Below are 21,446 nucleotides of genomic sequence, written 5' to 3' on the forward strand. Positions count from 1 at the left end.
AAGGAGGCTGCTGGTAGCAGCAGCAGGAACGGAACTGAATTCTGATTTTGGGTCTGGATACAGTCTGAGCCATTATAACTAATGTGTGCTTTTCCATTGACTGAAATAGGTTGTGGGTTAGAGCTTGCACTCTCTTCAATATAGTAATTCTCATTAGCACTTCAGATAATCAAAGGGATAATAAGCAAAGTTGTTTAATAACTCATTCAATATTGCTGACTGGGTTTTGAAAAGAGACTACACTGAAGGGCAATCAGAGGGTCAAAGAGAACTAGGTCATATATGCAGTTTTCTTTATCAGTTCAAAAATATTGATTCTTCAGAGAACTGCACTGAGCATAAAGGACACATTTAAGGACTTCTTGGCTTCTGTTCCTTCCAGTTCTTCAGTAATTTCATACAATGCAGTAAAACAGTTCGATCTCTGAATTTTTTAAAAAAATGAAATTTAACTTAACACTGCTTTTCAGATATACAAACTACTTGTGCAGTCCTATAGATGTCTGCTCAGAAATAATCCCCAGCAGCTAATCAGAAGCTGCTGCTAGAAAATGTATGATGGTTTTCGAACATTTTGGAAGTCTAACGGACTTCCAGAATGGATTTTGTTCGACTTCCAAGGTATGACTGTATAAGCAAAACTTTCACCTATAATAGTTATGTCTAGGCTGAATTTCTATGTAAACTTCCTCAAGAACACATCCTCTTTAAAGAAACATACTTACAAGTAAACATGCATGAGAACAGCCTATTAGCATAGCAAAATATTATGTATGAGCACTTTAAACTGATGTTTTTAGTGGTGTACAGTAACATCAAGACTTAAATAATAAAATACAAAGTAGATTTAATCATAAATAATGAATTCCAGTTACAGCAATGTGTATGGCTCTATAACATCAGACAGACAGGGGAATGTTTCGGGAGAAACTCAGCCAACACAAAAGGATGAGACGCCCTTTGAACCCGAATTCAAATACAGAACTAGATATTAAAATTGCAAGGGCACAGAATAGCATTTCAAAGAGGCCAAAGCATTATAGGGTAAAACACACGTTTGAAAGTCATTTACAAAAAGACACCATGTACAGGTGTTTTTGTACCAATGGTAGACGTTTCTGAGCCAGGATTAGTTGAAAGATTCAGGAGAAGCAAAAGTAAGTACAGACAACTCTCAACTTACACCGGGATTACATTTTGGGGATAGCACCTAGAGCCCAAAATCTGGATAATCAAAACACATTGGGCTCAATGGTGGGTTGGATTGCCCAAGTCTTTTTTTCCTGGACACCTGCCCCCTTTCTGCTCCCTTCTTAAGTTTTAAAAATTCTTTTGCCAAGCGCATGAAGCTGAATGTGCACAAGTTAAATGTGCACAAATTGTGAGTTACTTTTACATAGGGCATAGTAAATCAATGGCCCTCGACTTGGATAGGTTTAAAAGGGCATTGGACGAATTCAAGGTGGATAAGGCTATTCATTGTTAGTAGCCACAATTGCTATCTTTTCCCTCCACTGTCGGAGGCAACATGCCTTTAAATAACAGGTGCTGGAAATCACAAGTGGTGAGATTACTGCTGAGTTCATGCCCTACTGTACTTGTGGGTTTGCCTTGAGCATGTGGTTGGCAGTTGAGAGAACAGGATACTGGATGCAGAGCTCTTCTTAGTTCTTATGGTTAATTCCTTACCGGTAGATGCAAAAATTATATCCTTTCTAGGATCTCTAGAAAGATCCTAAGGTGTCAGATGTCTAAAACTGGCTGTTAAAATTTGGGATAATTCGGTTATGGGGAGGAGAGTTAGATTAAAAATAGTTTCTAAAATGCACAGAATTATCTTTCTGGAAGAACTTTATTTTGCTTCTGGGAGCACATTAAAAAACCCCATAGTTTTCAGAATTACGTTACAGATGTTGGGAAATATTATTGTAACAAACCTTTGATTTTAAAATAGCTGTATTCTGTTGAATCTAATTAATGAGAAAATATTATGAGAGTAGGTGGTATAACCAATTGTACTCAACCATGGAAACGAAACAGTGAATAAGGCTTTGGTATGCAGGGTTAGAAATGCAGAAGAACATTTGCCCCAACACTTTTGGAGGAAAGGAGCTCTATGTAAAATGCATCTTAAAATAAATAATATAGGGTAAAGTAGTGTTAATGTTTCCCAAGCATAAAGCGGAAGGATAGAATGCTCAAAGTTTTTGCAACAAAGAGCCAGAGTTTGCCCATTATTTATCATTAGAGTTCATTTCAGTCCAGAGCAATGATGAAAAAAGAATATTGAAAGCACAGAGCCCGTGATGTACTTGAAAAAAAAAATTAATGCAAAACCAACAAAACTGCAGTGCCATTAGCAAGCTAAACATAATGATACTACTGGCAGCGAAATTGAACTCTTCAAGCATAGGAAGAGAATTTTATTTAAACTCATCCAACAAAAATGACTGTCCTCAAGAATTAAAACATGGATGAGGCTGGTGCCCTTGAAGCTTTCCGATTGTTACACTCTGAAAGTTTTAAGTCAGGGAGCCATGTTAGACTGCAGTCAAAAGAACTTTGGAAAGTGGTCGACATTGTAATAGTTTAAATAACATGCAATGTTGCAGGCTAATGGGGTAAAACCTGAGAAAACGTATTCCTCTTTGTAATGATACTGCTAAATGGATAATTGATGAAACTGCAGAGAGCTGGGAGGACAATGGGATATTGCTTTTTCACACCTCAAATCCTCCATGCTTTACATTTGCTGTGAAGCAACTGTTGCTAAAGAATGGTTACTGCTGCTATGTGTTTGATTGAGATTAGCACAGAAAAACAAAAAAACAGTTGTGAAATGTCTGTGTACATTGATTTGGTAATGATTCCGGATTTGTTGCTTATCAGTGACCTCCACAGAGTTTCATCTATATAGTCCTGAATGGATCAGGAACGGATCCATATCCCATCACGTTCTCCAGTGGCCCCTTCTCTTGTTACTGTTGTGAAAAAGGAGCCATTTTAGGTAGCTCTTTAGCAATAGGCTACGCAGGGGAAGAACCCAAACTGCAGTCCCTCTCCAGCCCTGTGTCTTCCTTAGTTCCCTGGGTCAATGCTGGTTTGGGAAGAAGCTACAGCATGACCTTGTCCTATGTGGCTTGGGGCTTTTTGTATTCCCATTACAGCTTATGTGATTCTGTGTCCAATTACTTTGGTGTAAATCCCATCGAATTCAGTAGGACTTGTTTATTTATTTTTCCAGACATTTCTATATGGTCACATGCAATATATTAAAACAAACCGATACATACATATTTCTAAAACCAATTAAAAATAACGCAAAATAAACAGCATAATTAAAAAGAACACAGATAAGGGGAACCATACACTTAATAGACTTAATGGTCTTTACTTCATAATCAACAAATTATACGTCTTCACTTCCCAAAGTCTTGTGGAAGAGGTACGTCTTTTTGTTCCTCCTAAAATGGTACAATGCCGAGGGGAGCGATGCCTCAGTGAGAAAAGCATTCCAAAGTTTTGGCACTGCCTCTGAAAAGGCCTGCTTCTGAGAATAGGATCGCAACTTACACAGATTTTACTTACGTAATTATAGTTTTATGTGCTTGTCAAAAAAAAAAAAAAATGTGAAAGGCAGGCCGAGAGTGTGGGGAAAACTGTCCAGGGGCAGGAAAGTGGGAAAAGTCAATAATCACATGCACCATTTCCTTCACCTTACGAGAGTGATCAGAGGCACCAGCATAGTTTGTAGGTGCCCTCGCAAGAGCAAATGAAGGAGCACAGAGATTGTGTGAGTGGCCTAAAAAGGTTCTCAAAGGAGCAGCCTAGGGAGAGCAATAGAAGTACACATGGAGATTGCAAAGCATGGCCCTAAAATGCAAGGCAGCTTGTTCAACTGGTGGACAACCTAAGAAGCAAAGATGGGTTCCGACACTGGAAGAAAAAGTGGCTGTGCTGGACTACTTGACGGATGGCATGTCTTGTATACAGTGTGACACACAAAGATGTACAACAGTTGTCATGAAGATTCAAGAGAAAGAAATCTATGTCGCTAAGGCAGCAAGTGCTCCAGAAACTGTGAATGTGATGAACCAGGTGTGTAGCCAGGCTTTGGTCAAGACTGAGAAGGCATTAAACTTATGGCTGGAAGATGTGAACTGCAAACATGTGTCTATTGAGGGTGTCACGTTGTGACAAAAGGCTCTCACACTCTATTCACAATCAAAACCTTCCATCGAGGGTGGGCAGTCTGTGAAGCAATTCAAAGCCAGTCCTGGTTGGTTTAACAATTCTAGGAATTGCTTCAGCCTCAGAAATGTGCACATACTGTAACTGGGCAATCTACAGCTGCAGACTAAGAGGTGTCAAAAGCCTATGTGGAGCAGTTAAAGAAGTTGTTAGATGACAAGGGATATCTTCCATGGCAAGTTTTTAATGCTGACAATATGGGGCTCTTCTGGAAGAAAATGCCTGACTTTATTTACAGCTCCAAAACTGAAAAACAAGCCTCTGGCTTCAAAGCAGCTAAACACCATGTGACTATGTTGTTCTGTGGCCAGGCTTGCTGTATACCTTTGAAAACTCCCACACCTTAAAAGGCAAGAACAAGAATCTCATTCCTGTTCTCTGGCAGTCCAATGAAAAGGCTTGGGTGACTACAGCAACATTTCTGGATTAGTTCCACAAGTGCTTCATTCCAGAGATGAAGTGCTGCATTGAAGAGAAACATGAAGACTTCAACATCAGGACTGTCAGGCTTTGGGGAAGTGGCTTCCTTCCCTTTGGCCGTGGATAAAGGGAGGGGGCAAAAATAGTCTGTTATCATTTAAGAGATTTTAATGATCACAGTGAAAGAACAAAGAGTCCATTCTCAGAGTAAAGGTCTCCCAATTAAGGTTCACACCCACTTCCCCCCAAGTCACCTGAGTCACTTCCTCGTCTTGCAACCTGATCTCGCAACCACTGTGCTTTCTGTGCAGTCTGTTAACTCGTTCTCTCTCCCGGTTCTTCTTCTCCTATCTGTTCACCACCCAGTTCTTCCCAACTTTTGTCTTCTGAACTATGTCCCTCCGCAAACCACTGCTCTAAATCTATACTGTCCCACTGCTCCTGGGAAGCTTAAGGATCCTGATCAGGAGCAGGGGGAGGAGGGAGGCTCCCACCATTCCTCATCTGTGCAGCCCTCCTCAGCACGGTCCCCGACAAGGACTGCTTCTCATTGTGGACAATGCTCCTGGCCACCTTGAGGCTCTCCTCTTTGCACATAACAATGTTGAAGTCTTCTCCCCACCATATGACCTCCCTCATCCAACCTCTGGACCATGGTGTGATTCACTGCTGCAAGGTGATTTACAGGAAGCTCACTTTCTCATGGATACTAAATGCTATGGATGCTGATTCCAATCTTAATCTCATGGAATGCTGGAAGTCCTTCAACATTGCCAGTTGCATCACTTACCTCAAGCAGGCAATGGAGGTATTTGAGCCTGAAACAGTGATGCATGCTGGCAAAACATTTGGAAGGAATGCATGAGAGATTTTAAGGGTTTTCCAAGCACTGAAAACAAAGTGAACAATATAGACCAAAGCTGGAAGAACTAGTATTATTTTGTACAGAAGCAGAGGAGGATTTAGGGGGCGTTTCTGCCCTGGGCTCTGAGCCAAGAGGATGATACAGGGAGTGCTGGAACAGTGAGAAACAACGGAAAGTGAGAGGTGTGGGACACCAAATTTAGGCATCGTACAGGGTGCTGCTGAAATTTTAAAGCCCAAAGTCTGCCACTGGCAGAAGATAAAACTGACAAAGAGGTGATGGCGACAGCAAGTTGGAACCTGCATAAATTTGCTCAACTCTTCCAAGCGATAAAGCATGTCGGTGATTTGATTGCTGAGTTTGATCCCTCCATGGAATGAAGCCTCAAAATTGCACGAAGGATTACAGACACTGTGAGACTGTACCAAGAAATGTTTGATTAGCCTAAGAGACAACAGCAGCAGTTACTGTGCTTCTCACAAAAAAATATCACCAGCCAACACAATCAACCTCTGAAGCTGAACCACAGCCAAGCACTTCATTTGAAGCAGGCTGTCAGTCACTCACACTTGTCCCCCTGGAACAACATCCATCTCAGAAGAGGAAGACTAAGCAACGCAGTTTCCATTCACTGGTAAGTGTTGTGCTAAGGTTTTTATGGTTTTTAAAGGGTTGTTCTGACTATACACGATTTTGCCTTCATGTGCTATTACCCTGGGATGTAAAATCCATGTAAGACGATTCCTACTGTAGACATGGTATTATTGGGCAGCAAGACACAATGAGTACTTCTTAAATGTTACTTTCCAGCTCAAAGTGCTGGCGACATTGTTTTTCCTTTCACTTTCTCCATCCTCCTACTAACCACCAATCAACTGAGCTTCCCTGCTTTGAGTAGCATTATTGTATTATGTCCATTGATGTTGAGCTTTTTAACCGTTAGCTTGATCTCCAGCTCAGCTTGTTTGACTATCTGCTTAAACTCTTGACTCAGCTATCCTGATCAGCTTACCCAAAAGCCTTTTGCCTGAGTTCTCAAAGGTCCTTTTTATGTTGACAAATAGTTTTGTGCAGCAGAAAAGGGTCCATACATTGATTATACATTAATGTATAATCTGTTAAGTTTAAAGGTCACCAAAGACCTGGATCTGAATATGAGAAGTGTGTTTCCTCACTGAGATAACACTATTCATTTTTTAAGTGGGGTGGGTGGGGAGTCTAAGATAAAAGGAAATATTGCGTGCATCACAATAAATTATTGACCCTGCAGAAATGAGATTGTTAAAAAGAAGGTAATCGTATGGTGCAAAATAGATCAGAAGGACTTCAAAAGTTAGCTAGAAATTTATGCATATATTGCTGACTGTAGCTTGTGGTTAGTGAGAAGAGAGCTTAACTAAGAGTCTGGGGTTGGATGTTATGCTGCCAGAGCCAAAGCTTGGCTCAGCTCAGCTCAGCATGGTGCAGGATCAAAAAGGTCTGGGGAGTAGCAAAGCGACTGCAAGCTCCACTCTGGAAGTTGCACATTTGTGTGGTCCTGATAAGCTGTAGTTTGACTTGCTGTGCTGTGCAGAGCGGGCGAATGAGTCTTTGACAACAATTCCACTCTTCTCTGTTTGTTTCTCGAATTAATGCAATAAAAACAGTGGACTTCTTTCATGAAATTACGCAGTTTGGGTATGCAGTCACTGATGTGCATTGTGCAGGATAAGCTTAGTGTAGAACGGTTCTTTGCTTCCCTAAAAGCAATCACTGTTAATCAGTCATTATTCTCATGTTTGTCTGAATCTCATTTCACCTCAGTAGCTAAGCAGAGAAGCAAGGATAGGGACTTGCTACACACTTTGCTATCTTGAGTTCCCTGTTCTCACCTCACATTTTTTAAATGGAACCACACATTTACTTTACATTTAATAATGCAGCAGCATTAGAATAATTTATGCAAAGGCTTATACATAAATCTTGAGCTGTTTACCCTAACACAAATTTCATTACTATATTTTTGGAATCTAATCTCCGGATTTATAAGATGAATTTTTTTCTTTATTAGAAAACTGCAGTTTTTACATAGTTTAACAGATGGCAATGGCAAAAGTGACTGTGGGACATGCCTTCTGAATATATTAGTTTAAGTCATATAATATCTTAAAATCCTTTATAAATAGCAGCAGCTGTCAGACATAAATATGGGGGAAAGGCAGATCTTTAAAAAGAAACATTTGCTCTTTCATTTGTATATGAAGAAATGGAAATGTGGTTCAGAATCTGTTCAGAAGTATTTTTTGTGTAAATCACAACAATATTACTGTTCAAACAAACTGATTAGCCAAAGGTGTTTATTGCATGCATCATTGAAGCAGAGGAGTAAAGAACATGCAAGGTCTATTGTTCCCATTAGACTTCCTTCTCCTCTGGTAGATGACTTCCTACCTTTTAATAGCCAGAAGAAAGGGGGTGGGGAGCAGGAAAAGGCGGCACAGCTGTTAGTTTGTGAAGTATTCATTCTTTCCTTCATTTTCCATTCCAGTTTTGTATTAGTCCAGAACAGAGGTTGGCAACATGGTGCCCTTCAGGTGTTAGACTTCGGTTCCCATCGGAACCAGCTGATGATAGGGATGATGGGATTTGTAGTTCAACAACATTTGAGAGGCCAGCATGATGGCTAACCTGGTCTAGCAGCAACTTTAAAAATATAAAGAGTTCCATCCTTGGCATGAATTGGGACTTGGGGACTTCCAAAGGGGTACCTGGGATCAGTCCATCACCCAAATGAAGCCAAGGGATGCATTTTCAAATCTGGTATCTGAATCTCTTCTTCCTTCATTTTGGAATTCACCAGACCACTCTAAAGCATATGGAGGACTTCCTTGGAGACACTGGGAGTGACTATTAGCTGCAATTAGACTATAATGTGTTGTTATTTGGGAACTGTAATGTTCGTTTCTTCTTTTACAGTCAAGACTTGTGGATCTAACCTTCAGGGTCCTGGTGGCACCTTCACGTCCCCCAACTTTCCATTTCAGTATGACAGTAACGCTCAGTGTGTTTGGGTTATCACAGCAATCAATCCAAATAAGGTAAGTTCAAATTTGATAATAATGTAAAGACCTAAAAGATGTGATCAGAAGGATTAGCCAACTTTCTATTATTTATATATTACGTACATGCATAGTATACACGTGTATGTTAAACGAATTTCTGCAGGGTTGCAGAGTTATTGTGATGGGTGAAAGGATGGAGTTTGTTGCTGTTGGAGATGGGGAATGGAGCAAGAAATCATGTTTCTTTGCACTCCTCATTGTGTCGAAGTAGCAAACAATGTTGTTGATCACTAGGATATTAGGAGTTTGTGGGGGTGAGACACCTTAAATTCCTGGGTCTAATAAAAGTTAGACTTCATCAAGGTTTGGAGAGTTGAATGGTGCAAAACACTGAACCCCTGGGTTAAGCTTATGTTAATAAGCCAAGCCTGGTGATAACTAGTCTGAGCATTAGGGGGACAAAAATGAGTGATAACCTAACAAAAGAGGAGCCATCAGGACATTCAGTGCCAGACAGCAAGTGGAGGGGAGGGCCCCCCTCCAGCTGTGCTTCCCCTCCAGCTGTGTGTTAGTGAGCAGAGACAAAAGCTTGTAGGATTTCCGTTTTGGATGATGAAAGCCCAGGAAACCATTTGCTTCAGCAGTGAGCAGGGGCAGAGGAGAATGCAGTTGGTTTTATGCAACAGAGAGGATTGGGCACAATCGGTCTCTTTGAATCTGATACTGTAGCAATGGAAGGAGCAGGGGCCCCTTAGGATGTCAATGCTCTGAACTCCCTCCATCTAGGCTCAGGTTGTATATATGTGTAAATAAGCCATATATCATAAAGTCACCACAATCTCCACTGTGCCTCATTGTTCAAAGGGAAACACAGACCTTGGGTAAAGTGCGCCTGCACTCCTGGAATCTCGCAGTGCTCATAGAGATCAGGGTGGCGTATAACAAATTTAAATTAAGGTCAGTCTTAGATATGCACCTCTGTTCCATTCATAAATCACCATGGTAGTAAATCCTCAAGGAGAAAGGGAGATATCATGGATTTTGCTTCGGGGGTAGTCCTCCATCACTCACTAACTAGTTCTGCTTGGCATGTTCCAGAGGTGACATATTTGGCCTTGGGGATAGAAATAGATTTGAATGTACAAATAAGGTTGATACAAAGGCATTTTTAAATTCACCTTCATTCATCCTTCTTCCTTCCAAAAAGTCTGCCTCTCATGTTTAAATAATAGTTTATTTATGGCACAAGTGGATCATAAGAGGATACCCTGGTTTGGCTGTCTGAAATTATTATTATTTTAATTTTCTTGTAATTTTACGGAAGCACAATTTCACTTTTCTCCCTTTTGCATAGAATATGCCATAAAAGGTAAAGGTAAATGTACCCCTGGCTGTTAGGTCCAGTCCTGAACGACTCTGCGGTTGCGCGCTCATCTCACTTTCAGGCCAAGGGAGCCAGTGTTTGTCCACAGACAGCTTTCAGGTCATGTGGCCAGCATGACTAAGCCGCTTCTGGCAAACCAGAGCAGCGCACAGAAACACTGTTTACCTTTCCGCCGGAGCGATACCTATTTATCTACTTGCACTTTGATGTGCTTTTGAACTGCTAGGTGGGCAGGAGCTGGGACCAAACAATGGGAGCTCACCCTGTCGCGGGGATTCGATCTGCCGAAAAGAGCATTTACAATACAGGGAAGGTGGGGAGGAGATACTGTACAACACAGGAGAGAGAGGGGGGGGCAGATATCGCACTGAAATGTGCTACTGCAAAAAATCACAAGCAAAATACATTTACAGCAGAAACATGAATCTGTTTGCTTCTGTGTGTGGTTCTTACATAATAAGTTACTTTTACCATTTTTGTGACAGTCTCAGATCCTAATGAACAATTCTGCAATCAAACATACATCTGTGGGTTTTTACCATTTGCTCAATATATGGTAGTCAATAAACATTGTTCGTTCTAAATCTGTTTTCATAAATGATATTTTAAACATGATTATATAACAGCTTCTGTTATTTCACCATGCTGAGCTTTAGGCATATCAAGTAATAGTGGGGCACTTTTCTACCTGAAAACACTTGCATTCCTACACCCCGCTACATCTGGCTTGTGATCCCAGTTCACCCCAATCCTTTCTTACCTTGAATGAACTCAGCGGCCTGTGCCCCATTGACCTGCTACTACTTATGTATTGCCAGTAGGTTTACTTGATTAATCACCTGATTTATTTCATGGCTGTAGAGATGCCGGGCAAATCTTTGTCAATTTATCAGCACCTATTAGGTGCTGGCTTCGTATTCTAAATGGGAAAAGTGTATTCACCAATGCAGGCTGCCTGGGAAACAGGACACCAATATTGCATTAAAGATACAATAAAGTTATCAGAATCATTGGCTTGATTTTCCTCGAGGTGCCCAGTTCCATGCTTGTTTTTTTCCTTAGTAAGTGTATATAGGATTTCTGCCTTGAGCAGGCAAATTCTTCCATCATGGGATGAAGAAAATTCAATATCCGGTCAACCAACTCACACCTTATTGTCTTGCAAAAGTTCATTAAAATATATTATAGGCTTTTCATGAGTGACCAAATAAATTGGGGACAGGTAGTATACGCCAAATAAATAAATCTATAAGCTAAATATGCCTAATTCTGAAGAAAGTTACAGTGCCAATATGTAATTTCTACTCAGACATAGGCTCCTTTGTATAGGATAGCAGCTCAAAATGATCAGTATTTTGTTCCTCAGTTTTCTGTATTCTATATCTCCTGTTTCTCTGAAGTTAATAACAACTATTTTGTCTCTCTGGTTTCAAAAGAAAGAAAGGAAAACTCTGCTTCTGGATTAGAGCCTGTGGCTTCAAACTAAGGATGCATTTAACAAAACCAGAATCTGGAATCAATAATAATAATAATAATAATAATAATAATAATAATAATAATAGCAACAATAACAACAACAATAATAGTGTTTAGATCAATTTGTAAAATAATACTGTTTGCTAATATCCTTAAAAATTGAACACAGCTGTGTTTCAATTAATTTTGTTGTTTACATGGGCGATGATCTCCAGTATATCCTGACATTGGAATCCTTTTTAGGACACTCAGTTATTTGCATAATTGCCAATCTGTATGGACTTTTATTTTAATATATTTATGATAGCCTTTGGCTAAAGAGTAGTGCTTCAATCATTCAGCTATGGCAAGCGTTGCTTACAGCAATAGTCAGCTTGGCTGAAGAGCTTTGATTATTATTTTTCAAATAAAATAAATCTGTGTATTGGGAGTATTTACAGGAGTGAGATGGACTAGTTTTTAAAGAAACTACTAGGAAAACAAACACATCTGATTATTTTAGTTTCTGCTGCATAAAACTATTCTATTGACTGTAGTGTTCATTCCATAAATACTGTTGGAATTGCTTCTGCAGACATCCTTATCTGTTTCACTGATAGTTCTGGTAACTGTGTGCTATGACCCCCAGAGCACAGTTGTATTAAATAAAAAAAAAATAGTTCACCCATTTCCTTCTCAGCCTCTTCACACTTAAGGTTAAATAAGGTTTGACATATCTTCTTACTGTCTTCATATTTTGAAACAAGTCATCCAAAATGACCCTAAGAACACAACAACTTTTACTTTCGACAGTGTTGTGTCACAAAAGGACTTCTGGTTAATTTGGTGTCTCAGGGATCTTAGAAGGTGAGAGTCAAGAAAGACATTGATCATTTCAGGTAGGAAAACAGTTTTTGTCCCCATAATAGCAGTCTATGGTAAAGCATCCTAATGAAAACTCACACACGCACACACACACACACACACAATCAATCCAGTTAACCAGACTAGACATGGCAAGGGTAGAAGCCAGAGGCCTGGTGGGAGAACTTCGCTGCTTCAGGGAGCTCAAAGGGAGTGGAGGGTGGGTGACTCGCGACGAGACAACGGAGAGAAGAATGAGGCTGAGGAGGAGCTGGCGCCGCAGCAAAAGGCTGCTGTAAACGCCCCCTCGGAGGACCTGGTTGGGTGCCTGCCGAGGGGCGTGGGCACCAGCCAAGTGAGAGGAGGAGGCAGGGTGCTAATGCCCCCTGCTAGGGGCGGAGCTCGGGCTCCCGCCCACAACCACTCCCCTCTCTTCCAGGGAGGAGAGTCTCTATGGTAAAGCATCCTAATGAAAACTCACAACTTAGCTGCTTCAGTGGGGTCTGCTGTATTCTCCAACTCTTAAGTTTCTTCTGGGTTGGTTTTATAGGTTATTGTGAGTCTGAAAACATATGGGAAATGTGTCTGGCAGTATATCACCAGAGACTGTGAACATGACTGACAGTGCATCAGCAGATTTTGGGCTAACCAGTTGCCCTTGTCTCAGTCCATTTTCCTGGCTTGCTTGGGTGGCCTTGGGCAACATCCTGATAAGTGTGGTTCATACTGCCTTGCTCTCATAATGGCTTCTGGTATTCTTCCACTCTGCTGAAGACTTCAAGCACTCAGCCATCTTTTATTTCCCATGGCTTCAGGCCTAATAACTAACATGGAAGCCACTCATGCAAAAATCCACACACTTATCCCTCTATGTCTATCAAGTGTCAGACTAGGACTAGGAAGACTCAGGTTCAAAATCCTACACTCCCACCAAGCTTCTTCTTGTTGTTTAGTCATTTAGTCGTGTCCGACTCTTTGTGACCCCATGGACCAGAGCACGCCAGGCACTCCTGTCTTCCACTGCCTCCCGCAGTTTGATCAAACTCATGCTGGCAGCTTTGAGAACACTGTCTCGTCCTCTGTCGTCTCCTTCTCCTTGTGCCCTCCATCTTTCCCAACATCAGGGTCTTTTCCAGGGAGTCTTCTCTTCTCATGAGGTGGCCAAAGTTTTGGAGCCTCAGCTTCACAATCTGTCCTTCCAGTGAGGACTCAGACCTGATTTCCTTCAGAATGGATAGGTTTGATCTTCTTGCAGTCCATGGGATTCTCAAGAGTCTCCTCCAGCACCATAATTCAAAAGCATCAATTCTTCGGCGATCAGCCTTCTTTATGTTCCAGCTCTCATTTCCATACATCACTACTGGGAAAACCATAGCTTTCACTATACGTACCTTTGTTGGCAAGGTGATGTCTCTGCTTTTTAGGATGCTGTCTAGGTTTGTCATTGCTTTTCTCCCAAGAAGCAGGCGTCTTTTAATTTCATGACTGCTGTCACCATCTGCAGTGATCATGGAGCCCAATAAAGTAAAATCTCTCACGGCCTCCATTTCTTCCCCTTCTATTTGCCAGGAGGTGATGGGACCAGTGGCCATGATCTTCGCTTTTTTGATGTTGAGCTTTAGACCATATTTTGCGCCCTCCTCTTTCACCCTCAATAAAAGGTTCTTTAATTCCTCCTCACTTTCTGCCATCAAGGTTGTGTCATCTGCATATCTGAGGTTATTGATATTTCTTCCGGCAATCTTAATTCCATCTTGGGATTCATCCACCCCAGCCGAGCTTACTTGGTGCCTTTGGACCAATCACCAACTCTCATCCAGTTGTGAGGATAAAATGAGGCAGCGGGGAGAACCTTCAGCTTCTTGGAGGAAAGATGTATTATGATTATACGGTAATTAAAATAACAAATAAGTTAGTACTACAAACTATAAGAAAACCACTTTATTGGAACCCAGTAAAATGTCCTTAAGGAGAAAATACATTTGAAAAATACATTTGGAGGCAGGTGAGAATATTTCACTCTTTGCAGCGTGTTTCCCTTACCCTCCCCAAAAAACCCACCTCTCCCACTTACATACATGTCATGTAAAGTTCTGCAAATTAGATTGGGGGCTTTAAGCTGGCTAGTTCCTCATATAGTGAAAACAAGGAGCTGGAAAATGAAACAGTGGCACCAGCCATATTAATCTGTGATTTATTGCCGATAGGACAGAACTGCCCAGTTGTGCTACTACTTTTTATGAGTTCTCGTTTAAAGGCAGGCAATAAAATAGATACTAACACACAGTCTCAGAACTTTTTATATTAATTTTGGTACAGAATTCTACAGAGGCAGCAGGTTTTGGGGTTGTTTTTTTTTAAGTCTCAAGAACTAGTTTAGATGTTTTATTTATCTGGGGCTTCTCAGAGCATCTCAGTTGGTGTAACAGGATGGCACAACATTTTTGATGACTTCAGCAATGCTACAATGGAAGTGGGGTAATTCTTTGGTAACTCATCTTGGATTTCGACAAGTGTAATAAACATTTCAGATTGCAAAATGTTGATATACCTTTGCCTTTCACTCGTGTGAGGCTTGTAGTTACCTTCAAAGGGACCTTGTGTTCTAATAAACATTTCTCAATTCAGCGACACATATAATGCACAATCTTTTGAAAAGCTACATATTACCCAGGAGGCTGCTTGAGATGTTCTAACAAAGCACCACGAGTGAAAGTTTTGTTTTTTTCCTCCCGGTTATACTTCTTCCTCTGTTACTGTTTCAGGCATTGGAAGGAGATGTGCTATCCCTTGTGGGGAAATGCATGTTCTGCCAAGGTACTGGGAGAAAACATATTGTTTTTCACTATCCAATATCCAAGTAGAGGGAGTTCTCAGGGGTTTCAGTTTATAACTATTTGGTTTCCTAGGAATGAAGGTCGCTGGAGACTTATGGTGTCTTTGTGATATATGGTTTTATTTACGCATATGTACAGACTGAGCATAAGATGGAAAGCACATAGCAATAACTCTTCAACAGATAATGATCTAGGTTTCTAGGACCTTCCTAATGTCAAATACGTAGGATTCAACACAGTGTGAGGCAGGCCTATCTGTCCCTTCTTAGCCCAGTTTTTAAGACCAAGATGTCATTTATCCTCCTCCATACAGATCCACACCTTGCTGACACCAGCTCTAGTTAAAGGAGAAGTAAGGCCTACTCCCATCTGCTCAAATTTCAGAATCTTCAGCTAGTGGTTTCTGTGGCGCACTTTTGCCTGACCTTAACATAATGAAGTTGATACTAAATAGACTTGGGCAGAGCACACACACACCAAAAATGCAAAATGAACCACTCATCATAGAAACCAGTGGTAGAATGTGGGTGCCTTTCAGTGTTTTGAATTGTTATTTTAATCAGTGATAAAGTATAGATTTCTTTTCATGGTCCTTTTCATTTTCTACAAAGACTGTAAATGAAATATATAAGGAATTATGGCCATTACACTGAAAGCCTGTTCATGAAATATCAATGTTCTAGACAAGTTACTATTACTGATAAAATTGCTTTTTTTAAAAAAAACACCAGTATTCTCTTTTCCAGATTGCTACAACTTGAATTACTGATTTCTAAGCTGTATTTTTTTTAAATTCTCAAAGCAAGAAGGCTGGAATAGTCATGATTGCATATGCAATAGAAGAAAATGTGAAATGGGTACCCAGACTGTTGTAGCAGGTGCCTTTCCTGTTTGAGCTTTCGAAAGCCTGTGTAGAACAGGGATTAGTATATTACATGTGGCCAATAGTGGGAGGTGGGGTGAAGCCACAGAGCTTCCTTCTCAATACCCAGTGTCTCTACAGCTTACCTGAATAGCACAGGTGGGGGAATGCAATGACAAGTACACAGGTAGGAGCACCAGATGAGCTCCACTAATGTGTCTGTGTAGCCGTCCACTTGCCACCACTCTGGCCAAGTAAGCTATTGAAGCTTACTCAGCCATGAAGCTTACTTGGTGTTCTTGAACCAGTCCCAATAGCTCAGTCCCAAACAACCTCAGTGGGTTGTTTTGAAGACAAAGCAGGATAAGTCTCAGTATGGTGCCATAAGCTATTTGGAAGAAAGCTTCAAAAAGGATAGATAGATAAAAAAGGTAAAGGGACCCCTGACCATTACTTCCAGTCACAGAATACTCTGCGGTTGCGGCACTTATCGCTTTACTGGCCAAGGGAGCCAGCGTCCAGCTTCTGGGTCATGTGGCCAGCATGACTAAGCCGCTTCTGGCAAAGCAGAGCAGCGCACAGAAACACCTTTTACCTTCCTGCTGGAGCGGTACCTATTTATCTACTTGCACTTCATGCTTTTGAATTGCTAGGTTGGCAGGAGCAGGGACTGAGTAAGATAGATAGATAGATAGATAGATAGATAGATAGATAGATAGATAGATGATAGATAGATAGATAGATAGATAGATAGATAGATAGATAGATGATAGATAGATATAATAAACAATAGTATCCTTAATAGCAGTAGCTACTGGTGTTGGCAGTTCCGGCAGGGCTGTGTTGCTCACTTGACTTTCTAACTTTGTGCTGTTGCTGTTTAAGAAGATGTGGAGGCAGACTCTCTGTTCAGGCAGACTCCCTGTTGCCCTGCCCCCCTCTCTCTTGGCACGATAGTGTGTGGCACTGGGATGCCAGGTCAGCATCAACAGCACTGTGAGTGGTGCCCTGACAGTCACTACTGCTCTGTGGTGTAAGAGAAACTGCAGTGTGCTCTTTCTGCCTCTCTGTTTAGTTAGCCTCTCAGCAGAGACACACAACCCCCTTCACATCTTATGCCTCTCACACGATGAGCAGGACAATGTGCAGGCATATGCTAGCCTTTTGTTTCTGTTGCATCCCTGTTGCACACCCCATAGCCCTCCACACATTGGAAGGTAAAAGTCAGTAGTGTGTTCATGTAGGCTCTCTGCCCTGATCTTCAAGGGTTTTAAATTGTGCAACCAGCCTACAGGAGCAGAGAACTTACCCTTCCAGTGGCTGAATGTCAGGCTTCGGGGAATCGGATCCCTCCCCCAGTGGCAGTAAATAAGCAGATCAAACGAAAGAAGCGTTCTTACTAGATAAGTTCTTTAATAATCACAGCAAGAGAGGAATGCGTATCTCTCTAAAAAACGGCATTGCTCCCAGTAAAAGTTTGCCCCCTCCGTGCCCATTAATCTATATCACTCCTATGTCAGGTAATCTGAACTTGTTGCTGTTGCACTTTCTGTTTTATCACCTTCAAAGCCCGTTTAGTCCTAGGCGAAGGAGGGGTCTGGAATGCTGTCTCTCTCCTGGTGTTCCCTCTTCTAGCTGTTCCTCACCCAGTATTTCCCAGCTTTTCCCCTCTGGACTGCGTCCCTCTGCAAACCACTGTTCTAAATCAATACTGTCCTCCTGCCCTTGGAAAGGTTCAAGAGAAGGGGGCAGCAGCTCCCACCATTCCTCTGCAGTCTAGTCCCCGACAGTAGAGGGCTGTGGGACTGCAATGGGAACATGGCAAAGGGGATGGGGCCATGGTCTTTCCTTTCAGATGAGAAGAGAACACATGAAAAGGCCTTCTGTGTCAGGCAAAAGGCATGAAGGCAATGTTTCAAGCTTCCTGCTTTTACTGGTCACATTTGTGTAGTGTTTTTGTCATTTTGATTTATCAGTCTTGCTCATCTTCTTCCAGCTACATTTTTTTTTAAAAAAAAAATGTCCTTTGTCTAAAAAGCAGTTCATATTCCAGAAAGTATGGGTTTGAGACACAGGCATTTTGTGTTTCCTCACAAATGCTATCACACTCCACCCTTGAATAGCCACTTACCCATATAAAGGTAAAGGTAAAGGGACCCCTGGCAATTAGGTCCAGTCATGACCGACTCTGGGGTTGCGGCGCTCATCTCGCTTTATTGGCCGAGGGAGCCAGCGTACAGCTTCCTGGTCATGTGGCCAGCATGACTAAGCCGGTTCTGGCGAACCAGAGCAGCGCTTGGAAACGCTGTTTACCTTCCCGCCGGAGCGGTCCCTATTTATCTACTTGCACTTTGATGTGCTTTCGAACTGCTAGGTTGGCAGGAGCTGGGACTGAGCAACGGGAGGTCACCCCATCGCAGGGATTCGAACCGCCGACCTTCTGATCAGCACGTCCTAGGCTCTGTGGTTTAACCCACAGCGCCACTTGCCTCCCTCCCTACCCATATAAGGAGACTGCATTTTTAATCTGTTCTGTGTTGAATTGTAAGGGATACCTCAACCCTTACATAAAATATAGTAGGCTGAGGTGAGGACATCAATGCATATGCATGTCTCATGTTGTCTGGCCCTAAGATTAAAATTCTCTTTCCTTGATACATGGCTTCAGTGAACATTTTTTGCCTTTTGAAAGTAATAATAGGGTGCTGTGTTGTTGCTTGCTTTTGAGGTGGCTGAAGGGTGATTGTAAATGCCCTTTTTATTATACAAATAATCTCCCAAGTGGTCTGCACTCTGCAACACTCTCAAATTCTCAGTTAAAACTCAAGGAAATGCATTGTAAAGTGATTCCTGCCATGGGGCTTTTTCAGCTCAGGAAATGCAAGCAGCCAAGGAGGCTGCAGATTGCTGGAAAAATTGTTCACAGGAAAGAGAAAAATGCACAAACCACCCTCAGCGACCTCACAGTGATGAAGTAAGGTCAAATCCCTGCACCCACCAGAATTCTAAAGTGCCCCAAGAATGGGAAATATCTCTTTCTATCATAGGGAGAGAAAGCTCCAGATGAATAGGGTAGATTTCAGTGCAACACTAGTAATTATTTAAGGCAAGAAATAAGGCAAAAACAAGATATATATCTGCATACTGCAAACATCTAGTTTGGAACTAAGAGAAATGCAAATCTACTTATGCAGAAAGGAAATGAAAGGCTATGAGGGCTGCTTCCAATTTTCTTATGAGCCATGTTTTTATGTTCCATTTTCCCCTGTTTGCAGTGTGTTTCAAATGCCTGCTTCTAAGGCAATTTCTCAAGAAATATTCTGAGGTAGTAACAGCGTAAGGCATTATCGATCCCTTGGCAAATGCTTAAAGAATGGTTGGAGCGACTGTAGTGACTTTCATATCAGTTTCCTGTGTTGGGAAGCAAAGAAGTTAAATAAAAGCTAATTGTGGGGGAAGAATCATGTGGGTGGAAGTCAAATGCTAACTCTTATTGATTTCAAAGCAGAAAGGCACCAGATAACAATGAGAGCAGCATCTTTTCACTGTTGCTTTGCAGAACCTTTGCATTAGCCCACTTGTTTGGGAAGTGGAAAATTTATCTTTGGTTAGGAAGAATAATGACTCTTGCACCATTTCTGCAGGTGTTTATGACTGTGTATATCTGCAAGATGCTTCAGCACGCTTTTTGTCCCCAAACTAGTATACTGTATTTTATGCTATTGATTTGAAGAAAGCATTTTGGATCACTTCAGATGCCTACTTTATTGAACGTTTATCCTGATTTTTTTTGGAGAAAGTTTGTGAGGAGTTTAGATGATGTCAGCTATTTACAGAGCATTCAGCCTGATTTGTTTGCAGGGAGGTTTGTAATGTCAAATAAACCAAGTACTATTCCACACTTTCCAATGCATTTTCCTGTTAGTTTTGCCTTGTCACAGAAAGTTCTTGGGGGTGTTTTGAGTGGGGGGGGGGAGCTCCAAATCAACTTTAATTTGCCAGTCTATAATTGAAATGGTAACAATGCAGAGGTCCCTTGGAATTCCTTCCTTACAATCTACATTGCTATCCTTTCAGTACTTTTTTTTCCTCCCTCTCCATTTAGATCTGCTAACTTTTTAAAACAGACTTTTTAAACAGACTTTTTTAAACAGACTTTGAAACAGACTCCTAACATATGATGAATAAAAATAAATCATTCAGTTGCATATGTAGACTAGGAACTGACATAACACAAGGCATCCAGAGTCCCCAGCCACAGAAGGAAAGAGTGCAATTTGAAAGTGTGAGCATTGGTTTCTCTGCTTGGAATATATGTGGAAGGGGTGGCAGGTGGTTGCTTTTGGCTGTGTGCACAGACATGCCTCCACACTTAGTTTCTGAGATTCCAATTCATATATTACAGTTGTTTTCCATAGTCTTCCTTGAACACCATATGTCTGCAATGCAATCAGAACTTTGGAAGATATTTATGTTCTGAACAGATTCACCTCTGCAGGTTTGCAGAAGTCTAGCAAAAAAGGGAAGCAGTACAAAGCATTCCAGCTGAGACTAGTGGTATCCTGGTTGATGTTAACCATGGTTTCCACAGTTACATATATCTGTAACAAGAAGTCGTGATTAGTGCTAAGAAGATAAGCAGAAGGGACATGCTGGTAAGATAAATGGAAGAAGTGGAAGGAGAAGGAAAGTGCAGTCATTTCCTACCATGTTTTATAATGAGCCATTGCTTGCAGTGGCTCAAAGAGAGACAGACAAGAGAGAAACAATTCACCATATTTTTTTATTATTATTTTAAAATGGGGAAACAACCCTATACACACTTTATTCCTCAAATCCACAGTAATATTTCTAGCAGAAGCTGTGTTATTTTGTGAGCGCAGAAGAGATCTTCAGTGACTTTTTCAGTATGCATAATTTAGACTGTTGATAATATTTTATACCAAATTGAGAATACACCAAAGAAATTATTTATGCAGGGGAAAATATCCTGCAGTGTAAAGATAAATATTTTCTATAATTTATTAATAATTCCTATCATGACAAAAAAAGAGAGACAAGCCTCATGTATTAACACAAAGGCAATAAATCACTGTTAAGAAGCACAAAGTGGCCAAACTACTTGTTAAGCTCTTAGTGCTTGAAAATATTTGCGGTGACACCCTGTAATTTCTAAGTCTTCTGCACATTAATTTTCTTCTTAACATTTTTGCTTGTATTTAAGCTCTGGCTCTAATTCTCATCCCTGCATTTCTTCAAGTGTTAAAGCAACACATCAACTCTGACTGTGGGAAGTGCATAAGTCTCTCAGTCCTACAATGGCAGGATTCAATGCAAGTCAAACATGGCACTGAAAACTGTGATCTGGAGTACCCAACTTCAGTGAGCCGCCATAGACTGTCCTCATATGCTGTCTAGCTGCCTGTGACATATAGTTAAATAACTGCTACCATTCTGTACATAAGAG

General features: G+C 41.1%; 1 protein-coding gene across 5 annotated transcripts in view; it reads left to right on the forward strand.

The window, feature by feature from the left end:
* Nucleotides 1–21,446, forward strand: part of CSMD3 (CUB and Sushi multiple domains 3) — a 580,687-nt gene that overhangs the window by 304,995 nt on the left and 254,246 nt on the right. For all 5 annotated transcript variants that reach the window (XR_014566768.1, XM_083748860.1, XM_083748861.1 and 2 more), the window contains one exon: nucleotides 8,492–8,613. Coding sequence is in view for 4 of the 5 variants with exons in the window: in XM_083748860.1 (XP_083604986.1) it covers nucleotides 8,492–8,613 (122 nt within the window). In the remaining variant the exon portion in view is untranslated. The remainder of the gene's footprint in view (nucleotides 1–8,491; nucleotides 8,614–21,446) is intronic.

Source organism: Podarcis gaigeae (genome assembly GCF_964106915.1).
Source record: "Podarcis gaigeae genome assembly, chromosome: 7".
NCBI classification, from domain to species: Eukaryota; Metazoa; Chordata; class Lepidosauria; order Squamata; family Lacertidae; genus Podarcis; species Podarcis gaigeae.